The sequence below is a fragment of the Vigna unguiculata genome, chromosome 8 (assembly GCF_004118075.2).
Source record: "Vigna unguiculata cultivar IT97K-499-35 chromosome 8, ASM411807v1, whole genome shotgun sequence".
NCBI lineage: Eukaryota > Viridiplantae > Streptophyta > Magnoliopsida > Fabales > Fabaceae > Vigna > Vigna unguiculata.
Window position 1 is genome coordinate 17,440,280 of NC_040286.1, and position 11,242 is coordinate 17,451,521.

General features: G+C 40.0%; 1 protein-coding gene across 1 annotated transcript; it reads left to right on the forward strand.

Annotated features, from left to right (window-relative positions):
* The first annotated feature begins 3,269 nt into the window (after positions 1 to 3,269).
* LOC114194946 lies at positions 3,270 to 4,732 on the forward strand. Its single transcript, XM_028085348.1, has 4 exons — positions 3,270 to 3,422; positions 3,515 to 3,553; positions 3,713 to 3,892; positions 3,980 to 4,732. Exons 1-4 carry the CDS (start codon positions 3,270 to 3,272, stop codon positions 4,730 to 4,732), a joined length of 1,125 nt encoding a protein of 374 aa, XP_027941149.1.
* Positions 4,733 to 11,242: the final 6,510 nt, after the last annotated feature.

Sequence of the window (11,242 nt, forward strand, 5' to 3'; positions counted from 1 at the left end):
TCATCATGCTCACTAAGACCCCTTACAACCCTTGTTTCCTTTCATTATGCTCACTTTGCAAAATAGCTCACTCACTCTCTCTCTTTTTTCCTCCAACAGAGCTCTATTAGAGTTTGGCTTTAGTTCTTCGTTGAGCTAGGAGAACTTCATTTATTCCATGTAAGTTAATCCCCACTAATACATCCTCTTTTCTAGCTTTGTTGTCATGGTTCCAACTACATTTTATCTTAATGACCTCATTTTGCTTCTGGTGGCAGTGTTTTTAGCTTGCATATTTGCTCTTCGAGTTGTGGTGCTCCTCTGTAGAATGCTTATGTTGTTAGCTATCCTCTGTCCAGGTAAGAGAAGCTAGGGTTTTACTGCTTTCAAGTTATTTCTGCCTGTTTGGCTTGTTTTATGCTTTGGGTACTTGGTATATGTTGTTGGTTGCGTGAAAACATGTTGCTTGTACTACTGTGACGATTAGAAGTTGGTTTTGCACGAGTGAGAGGAGTGAGTTCTGCTGAACTCGCCCTGGCGAGCTGGGTGGTCGCCCAAAACGAAAGCTCTCACTTAAGCGAGGAGCTCTCGCCTGAGCGAGAACAGCAGCAGCTCACCCCTTCTCTGTTTTTTAGGGCTCACCTAAGCGAAGGCCACTCGCTTGAGCGAGAGCAGTCTCGCTTGAGCGAGATGGGCTAGCTTGAGCAACATCTCGACGTGTCCTTTGTAAGACCCGTGGAAATTAATTAAATTAATAATTAATTAATTAATAAATGCGGGAGGGAGGAACTTTAATGAGATTAAATGTTAATTGGCATGACGTGAAAAAGTACTAGCTCAAATGGTTGAGAGTACTTGGTTGTGTGTGAAAAGACTTGGGTTTGAGTCCTATGTTTACGAATTTTGTGCTATTTATTTGCTATTATTTTGATAATATATTTGTGCCTAGTGAGTGATAATATAATCATAGTATTTTGATATTTATTACTTAAGATGGATGGGTTGGATGGTTGTGTATTGAATTGGCGTTGGTATGGTCACGGGTTCAAACCTTGATGGACATAAAGTAGACTTTATTTTTGCTAAATTCAGTTTGGAGTGAATGTGAAAAGGTAGAGGGAACCCTAGCAGAAGGGGTAGCCAAGAGGGTCTGAAAAACCACTTTGTAATTATCATTGAATAGGCATTAAACCCATAATGAAACCCAATTTCGTTTCAGTTTTTAAACCCATTATCAAGACACCTATAAAAGCCAAATTCTAGGTGAGAAAGAGGGTTTCTACAGTTGTTGTTTTTGGCTTTAAGGGGAGAACGAAATTTTGAGAGGGACTGGGGAGTATTGGGTGCACAAGAGACGGTATTGGGAGTAAGGTTGACGCAAGGCCTAGCTAAACAAGGAGCCTTCATTTTTGGCCTTTTAATCAAGCATTCCAGGTTAGGGGAAGCTGTTTTTTTTGTATAAAATCAATTGTGTTGTGATTTTCGTTTTTGTTACTCTCAGTTGAATTATGAGTGCTGTGAATTTGGTGTATGCATGATGAGAGTAAGAATTGGTTTGGTTGTTGTTGGTTGCACAACCCTTTTATGCCTTATTTGATTGTGGATGAGGGTTTTGATACTGAATGGTTGTTTGTGGGTAAGTCCCAAGTTTTTATGGTTCAAATCGGTTTAAAACATGATCATGTGGATTACTTGGTGATATAGACTGCGCAGTGCAAATTAAACTGTGTTTTGGTATGCATTGGATTGTTTGTGTGCGTGAACAGAGACGAAACTCAGTAAGTTTTGCCCAAGCGAGTCCCTCTCACCTAGGCGAGAGTTGCAGAATGCTGTTCTTGGTTTGGTTCGTTTTTCTCGCTTAGGCGACGTGTGCCAAGGTTGAGCGACAGGTTATCTCGCTCAGGCGAGTATGACTCGCTTAAGCGAGGTCGCGTTGAAACTTGTGTGTGTTGAGCACGAATCCTCGTCCAGCCGAGGAGTTGTGTGTGTTTGGGCGAACAAAGGTCTCGCTCAAGCGAGAAGAGCTCGCCTAAGCGAGATGACATGGTGAAGCCAATGTTTCATACTCGCCCAAGCGAGGTAGTTTAGCTTAAGTGAGAAAGTTGAACTAGTTTGGGCGAAGACCCATGGGTTAAGGGAGAATGCTGTAATTTCATGCTTGTATGTACTGTTCGAGCTGGTTCACTTGATGTTTCCTGAATTATGGGAAGTATATGTATGTTTTGTGATGTTTGGGCTTGAAGGACTAAGTCCATAGGATTTTGGGATGTGCTTGGTTTGAGTCGTGAGCGAGGAGTTCGTGATGGGTGGACCGCATGCGGAATGTGAACAGATTAGTTCACCGGAGGTACTCTCGTTGGGATGAATGAGCGAGGGAGTTCATCTCATGCTCAACTTGAGAATGCTATGAGCGAGGGAGTTCATAGTAGGAAAGGCGAGTATGCGTATCCGGGTCCGAGCGAGGAGTTCGGATGACGGGTGTGAGAGCCCGTGAAGCAGGACTACGAGCGGAATAGGCTCGTAGGTTGGACCACGAGCGAGGAGGGTCGTGGAAGCACATGAAATCCCAAGATTTAGAGTGCATGCATGGACTCATAATGGTTATGAGTGGGGAAAGAGGGAAATCTTATTCTAAATGAATGATTTATTATGAATTGCTTCGTGGGAGTATTTCATATTTATTTATATCTTTGTGCATAGCTCACCCTATCTGTTTGTGTGTGGCGATGATCAGTTAACTTGTTATCCGGGAGCAGATGATGTCTCAGGTGAGCTAGGAGATACTTAGTGGCAGAGTGAGAGATCATGGTACAAGGGGATTTTATATATACTTTATTAAAATCTCCTGTAATTTAATTCAGTTTTTATGATTTTGGATTTTTACAATTGTAAAGGTGAATTTTAGAATCTTTTGACTATTAATAGTATATTATTAATGTTAAAGTTTTGAAATTTCTCGTGTTTTTAAGAAAATGGATTAATTAATAAATGAGGTATTATTTCTGTCTTGTTTAATTATTATTTTAAGTAATATCCTACCGGGATGTTACAGTTGGTATCAGAGCAAAAGTTTTGAAAATATTTTAAATATTTTAAGGCTTTTGGGGAGTGAGCTTGTCGTTTGATTATTTTTGTGGTTGAATTGAATGCTGCAAATTGAGTGAGTGATTTTGCTTAACCAAGTGAATTGATTCTTAACAGTTGAAATGTGGCGTATTCAGGCTATGACTGCTAACAGGAGGAGAAGGAACGGAAATGGTACTGGTGGCATTGCGGAGGCTATTCACTGAATGGTGGATGCGATGCAGCCACCTATAGCAGTGCAGCCCAGGGTAAGGATTGCGCCAACTAGGGTGCCCATTGTGGAGGATTTCTGCATCACAAGCCAGCAGAGTTCATTGGCAAAGCCTCTCCTGATGAAACAGATGCATGGCTCCGCAAATGTGAAAAGATCTTCAAGGTGATGAACTGCGCTGATGAGCAGAAGCTGCTATTTGCGACCTATATGCTGAATGATGATGCTGAGTATTGGTAGGCAGGAATGCAACAACAGATGCAGACCCGAGAAGAACAGGTGCATTAGAATAACTTCAGGACTCGGTTCCTGGAGAAATATTTTCCTAACACGGCCAAACAAGATAGGGAAGCTAAGTTCCTCGCACTACAATAGGGAGATATGACAGTGCAAAAGTATGTAAACAAGTTTGAGCATCTGGCGAGGTACTACTCATAGGATATTACAGAAGAGTGGAGGTGCCTGAAGTTTGAGCGAGGACTCAAACATGAACTAAAGAAGGTGGTGACACCTTTGAAGGAGAGAATATTTCCGGTCTTGGTGGAACAGGCCAAGAGTGCTGAGCATTTGGAGGAGGGTCTGGGTCCCGTTATTAGACATCAGAAGAATGTCGCCAAGGCTAGACAGATGAAGAAGCCATATAGCCAGCCTTCTACCACCTCAGGAGATTTTAAATGTTTCTAATGTGGGGGAGCGCACTTGAAGAGGAACTGCCCGCAATTGAAGAGTCCACCTTGCGGACAGGGGAGCAGTCGTAAGTGCTTCATATGCGATCAGCCTGGGCATTTTGCTAACCAATGCCCAAAGAAGAAGACCAGTGCGACGAAGAAATCATCAGTCTCTAGAGTAGAGAGAGCTAGAGCTGTTGGGAGAGTTTTTGCTATGACATCTACAGAAGCTACACAGTCAAGTAACCTCATCATGCAATCTTGTTTACTTGGGGGGAAGAATGTGTTTGTATTATTTGACTCTAGAGCAACACATTCTTTTATTTCCGATGCATTTGTGACAAAACTAAGCTTGGAGAGACATGACTTGGACTGTGAGTTGCTGGTTTCAACTACATCTTTGGGTCATATGCCTACTAGTTCAGTCTGTGTTGGGTGTGTGATTGAAGTGGCAGGTCGCCGATTCAAAGTGAACCTGGTGTGCTTGCCTCTGGAGGGGTTGGACGTTATACTTGGGATGGACTGGCTGTCTAACAACCACATCATGATCAACTGTGGACGGTGCAATTTGGTATTCTCAGAACATGCAGGGTTAGAGTTGATATCAACTCACCAGGTACTGAAGGAACTACAAGGAGAGGCCATGTGTTTTATGGTGGTGGCCAAGCCAAAAAAGAAAACTGTTGTAGAGATGATCCAATCCATACCAGTGACCATCGAATATGCGAATGTCTTTCCTGATGAAGTGCCAAGATTGTCGCCTATTGGAAAAGCAGTGGATTACAGATAGTTGAATAAGCTGACAATTAAGAACAAGTATCCATTGCCAAGGATCGACGACTTACTAGATCAGTTGAAGGGCACAAGAGTGTTCTTCAAAATCGACTTGAGGTCGAGATATCACCAGATTCAGGTGTCGATACGGCCACTATGAATATGTGGTTATGCCATTTGGAGTGACGAATGCACCGACGGTATTCATGGATTACATGAATAGGATTTTCCGACCTTGGTTGGATAAGTTTGTTGTCGTCTTCATTGATGACATTCTTGTCTACTCGAGGACTCAGGAAGAACATGCTGATAACTTGAGGGTGGTATTGGATGTACTCAGAGAACACCAGCTGTACGACAAGTTGTCCAAGTGCGAGTTTTGGCTTGAGGAAGTGCAATTCCTCGGGCATGTAATCTCAGCTAAAGGTATCGCAGTGGATCCAACCAAAATAGAAATTGTACTAAAGTGGGAAAGGCCTAAGACAGTAACAGAGGTGAGAACTTCTTGGGCTTGACACGTTATTACAGGAGGTTTGTAGAGGGGTTCTCAAAGAAGGTGAATCCTTTGACACAACTCACGAGAAAGGATCAACCATTCTCATGGACTGAGAAGTGTGAAAAATGTTTTGAGGAGATGAAGAGGTGTTTGACTATTGCCCTAGTACTCGTGATTCCAGACACTGGTAAGAAGTTTGAGGTGTACTATGATGCCTCTTACCTAGGTTTGGGGTGTGTATTGATGCAAGAAGGGAGGCCAGTGGCGTATGCCTCGCGGCAATTGAAGGTACACGAGAAAAATTACACGACTCATGACCTAAAGCTAGCAACTATTGTGTTTGATCTTAAGTCATGGAGGCACTATTTGTACGGCTCCCAATTTCAAGTATTCAGCGATCACAAAATTCTGAAATACATGTTTGATCAGAAGGAGTTAAATATGAGGTAGCGCAAGTGGATGGAGTATCTGAAGGACTACGACTTTGAATTGCTCTATCACCCGGGCAAGGTAAATTTTGTAGCCGACGCTTTGAGTCGAAAGAAGATGCATATGTCTTGTATGATGATAAAAGAGTTGGAGTTGATTGAAAAACTCCGTGATATGAATCTGGGAATGTAGTTTGGAGAAGACTTCATACAATGCAGCCTGTTGAGAGTCACCAATGAGTTTTTGAATGAAATCCGTGTGGCTCAAGGACAGGATATGGAATTACAACAATTTGTCGGATGGTTGGGTACAAATAAGGGGAAGGACTACCAGATGGGAGCATACGACATTCTATGCTTTAAAGGTAGAGTGTGCATGCCTAGAGGACCTATATTCAAGAGGCAGATTCTGAAGGAGGGCCATCAGAGTCGTCTTAGCATACATTCAGGTATGACTAAGATGTATAAGGATTTGAAGGAGTCTTTCTGGTGGAATGGAATGAAGACAGATGTTGCAGACTTTGTGGCTCAATGTTTGGTATGTCAAAGGTGATGAGGCTCTTGTGTCGTGATGCTCGACGGAAAAGCTCTCCAATCGGTGTTCCATCGATTGAATCTCGCGGAGGGCGAGAGAAACGCAGCGGAATGATTCGTGTATAGTGTTTAAGCTCGGTTCACTCTGGTTTCTCACTGGTTTGGGGGAACCCGAGTAGGTAAGGACCTAACCTAGGGTTTAGGGTGAGCTGACGAATGTGGGAGTGATCTCTATCGGAAATTCTTATTCATCAAAGCTAAGTTTCTTACAAAGATGGCTATGCCTTTTATAGAGGAAGGCTGCCAGAAAAAGAACGAAGGAAACCTAACGGCAAAGCTGTCGTGAACAAACAAAATGTCAACAAGGATGGCCGTCTAGCAAAAACTAATGACCATAAAACAAGAAAGAAAACACCTAACGGAATAAACCCTAAAGGAAGGCAGTGTGGGATGCGTGGAGGTTGGAAAGATCCACCCCAGTGGCTGGTGGACGAACCCTAGCTGTGACTACTGGATCACGCGTGGGTAGAAGCAAACCCTATTGGAGAAATCAGGAGATGGGCTGGTAGAGCGAAGATGACCCTAGCGGCAGCTTGATGGATACACGTGAACGTTATGGAGAAATCAGCTGCAGCGAAGGAATTAGGCTGGAAGCCCAACACGTGCTTGGCATAATAGCAGTGTCCGTGAATGGTGTGATGCACGCGTGGAAGAGTTAAGCGGCTGCTGTCATGAACCCTAGCATAATGTGTGAAACAGGGCTGAGACGCATGTTGTAGCCCAATTACGTGAAGGAACCAAAATCAGCATTGGTGGGATGAATTGGGTCGCAGGCCCAATGCCAAATACTTCAATAATTTGGCAACTTTGGAAAGATGGGCTGCATTTAGCAAACAAACCAAATTAGAACAAGTTTTATTTAATTAAAAAAAATAAAAGAAATTAAAAAGATTGGGCCCAGGCATTGGCCCCATGCTATAAGCTTTATTGGGATCACATCATCCCCTCCCCCTTGAAGAGGATCTACCCTCAGATCTTGAGGGTGATTAAAGACCCATAGCAACCAAAATTATAGTACCACCAGGATAAAAAACAAATCTGCAGTAGTCATCAAATAAAAGTGAATTAAAATCATAATGACCATCCAATAAAATTGAGTGGGGGTTATGTGAAAATGGGCTTATAAATTTTGAAAAAGTTGGTATGAGGCCCACTTCACAAAAAGAATGTTTTACACTTTGACTGTAATGATTTTTGAAAAGAATTTTAGAGTCAAAGTGTGTTTTTACACAAGATGATGAGGAGGATGAAAGAAGGGAATGAGATTGAGAACAAAATGTTTGAGTGGGAAACAAAACAAAAGATTTACTGACAAAGTGAATAGAATTTAAAGATGTAAGAACTTCCTTTGAAAATTGGAACTGAATGGAAGGGATTAGTGAAAAATTTAACACCAAATCCTTAACAATGAGTTCCCTTTTTGCATTTAAAATGATCTTTAACTCTATCACTTGTGATTGGATCTCAAGATTAATCTCTTGTTTTATTTTCTCTCTTTCCTCTAATTCTTTTCTCTCATTCTCTTCTTTTGCTTTTCTTAGACTCTCCTCTTTATCCTTTTTTTCTTCCTCTATTTTTTTCTTCTCTTTTATCTCTTTTTCCTCTTGTTCTTTTTGAGCACAAAACTTCTCAAGCTCTTCTTTTTCTCTCATCTTTTTAAACTCTCGAAGCTTTTGATGTTTAGCTTGCTCTCTCTTGTAGTTTCTCTCTTTCTTTGTTCAATCAAGAACAAGTCTAAATTGTGCTTAAAATCTTTTTCTTGTCTAGAAAACTTAGCAATGTTTTGGATGAATGCATCCCCAATGTCAATGAAGTCTTCTATCCTAGCTTGTTGTGCTTTAGTAATCCTAAAGGAAGGGGGAATGAAGTGTTTCCACATGCATGTTTTTAATTCATAAAATGTATTGATGCATGATGTTCTCCCTTTTTTCACTCTATATTGCCTCTCTTGCTACCAATCAAATGCACGTCCTACAAATCTAGATGTAACATGCCTAAGAATGTCTATATAACTATATTTACTAAACATTGGTTGCACCAACTTTTCAGTATCCCACATCCAATCTTTAAATGATATTGGTCCTATATATTCCCCAAAGAATGGAATGTCACTATGTATGATATGATGCAACTCATGACTATAATGCCTATCTAAATGCACACTACTATGCCTACCTAAATGCACACGACTAGAAAAAGAAAAAACTCATTTTGAAACAGTTTTAGCAAAACAATTGTTTTTACAAAGTTGATGAATTTCCAAAGAGAAAGTAGTGGAAAAGAGTTCTAGAGATACTCCCAGGAAAGGGAGGTGAGTCACATGGACAAGCTTAGGAACCAAGCCTTTCCTAGCCAGAGATCTCTAAAATGCTTTCACAAAATTTCTCAATAAAAATACAAGTGAAACAAATTGTATGAAAAAAAAAAACAAATTGACAAAGTGTGTGAAGAGAGTGAAAACTTAAAGACCAAATAAAGGTCAACTAGGTGTTAAACAGATGGCACCTAGATATCACAGGACCTAAACCAAAAATGCAAGCATACAAAGCACGCAAAACAGAACCTGGACATTAAAACACAGAGCATAAAAGCTGAAAACATAAAGACTGAAATCGTAAAAACTGAAAACATAAACTAGACGAAAAACCTAAGTGAAGATACAAGTGGCCTTTGGAACCCCTTAAACCTCACACTAAACACTCTTAAACTATTACAACTAAATGCTAAGGATGGGATTGCTCTAAAGCATTTTCCCACCTAAGCCAAATAAAGGAGAAAACTGAAATCTGAAAACAAAATTTACACAAAATCCCGTGACATCAAAACAGAAATTACAAAAGAAAAGAATGCTGCAGTTTGCTCTCAAACTCTCGGCCAGTGTTGGAATTTGTCCCAGCTCACACCTATGAATCTCTCGTGGTGCACTCCATCCAACAGCATGAGGTGCTCTCAAGTCCCACTCACTCCTGTGTTCCCTCGGCAGTGTACCTCCCAATAGGTTTACTCACCAATCCACCTTCAAGAAAAGGCTTTACCTACAAAGGCTGCCAAAATAGTGAGTATGCAGGATCCAACACAAAATCAAGTGCAAATCAAGCTGCGTGAGAGGAAAAAAAATTCAGAAAAATAATAAAAGCTCAAATGAAAGAATGGGACAACATCAATTGAACGATTTAGTAAACAAACTCAAGGATATCCAATAAAGACAAGCAATAAACAAGCTATTAAAGAAAGGAGGCACACAAAAGGATCCTAAGGAATGTGTCTAGAATAAGATGAATAAAACCAAACTCAAACAAAGACTCAAAACAAGTTGAATCAAGAGCACATGCACATTGTATTGGAAAGGAATGGTGAATACGAAATTGTGAACTGTTTTGTGTGTTGATGCACTCTTTCTTTTCACTCAAATGAGTAAAACATTATTTATCAATGCAGAATTTCAATCATATTCTTATCCCCAGATTTTCATTTCAACTCACAGATTTTCTTTTCAACTCACAGATCATATATGCAACTAATGTTTTAAAGCACAGTTCACTTCAAAGCTGTTATCCAAATCCATTCAAATGTTCAATGACATATGACAGATGCAAATGATTCAACTCAAAAACAATTGGAAAGAAAAAAAAGGAAACAAAGAAACAAGACACAACAATAGGCAACCAGAGTATGCTTGGCCAGTGTAGTGAAAATCTGATAGCCGAAGCTTACCACACAAAAACTGCCATACAAAATTGATATAGCAGAACTGAATTTATGACAGAGCAACAAGTAGCAATTTCAATGATCACAATCTGAGAAAACAGCAGCTGCAACTCAATAAATTACATGGCAAAGTTGAATCTAAGACTTGAAGAAAATTAATGCAGCAAGAATCAGTGAAAGGATGCAGGGCACTAAAACTGATATAGGCAAATCCAATGTTTCACAGTGAAACCAATGTTCACGTCACAATGTTATCAAGCCATAAGAAGAAATAGAAAACTGACTCATCATGCCTCAGTTCAGTGAACAAATAAGAAACATCACTAGAACAATTGATTAAACTCAACAGATCATGAAGAAGTCAGGTGCAACTATTAAACTAGAGCAGTATTGTTTCACGCAAGGGCTAAACACACATGGCCAAGTAGACAAATGGAGGAAAGGAAGAACAAGGGATACTAAACCAGTACTGGAAAAAGAATGAAAACAAGGACTGGTATTCAAAGCAAATAGACACAACTGCAGTTTGGAATTCAGATTCAAACAACTCCAACAACCAAGCAATATTTTCAAAAATGTGTATGAGTTGATTAAAGCAAATCTAAAATCTGAATGGCAGACTGATACAACACTTAATATACACATGAAATCTCAAAAACACTAGACACTAAGCTAATCATATATACACAAATAGTGATATAGCAAACACACGAAAAATAGATGCAGTGTCAAACTGAGAGCAAATAGCAAAGACTGTGAAAATATTTTCAAAACTACACCAACAACAACTAATTGGCCAGGCACTGATTCAAGAAACCAGAATGCACAAACACAAGGTGGTGATGATGCCTATGCTTCACATGACCAAAACCTCATAACAATCTGAAAAAAGCCAGATAGATTGTAAGAGTTGAATATGGAATTGGTCAGCATCAATCATTGGCCAACAACCTCAATTTCCAGAGCAATAACATAATCAAACAGCACATGGAAATCAACATTAAGACAACAATAGCACGAAGAAAACATGAATCAGTGGCAATATGCACTGCAGATAGTTGCTAATGATCTATTAGCCAACTCAGAACTCTAGAACACTTATAATAACAGAAACTAAGGATTCAAAAACAAAACAGAAATTGAATGAGATGCGAAACAGTGGCACAGTTTAAACACACATCTACGGAATCACTAACATACAAAACGAACTAAACAAAACCTAAGACAAAAACACGAGAATATAAAATTAAAGCTAGGTAATAAAAACTGAAATGAAACCTATTTGACATGCATTTAAATC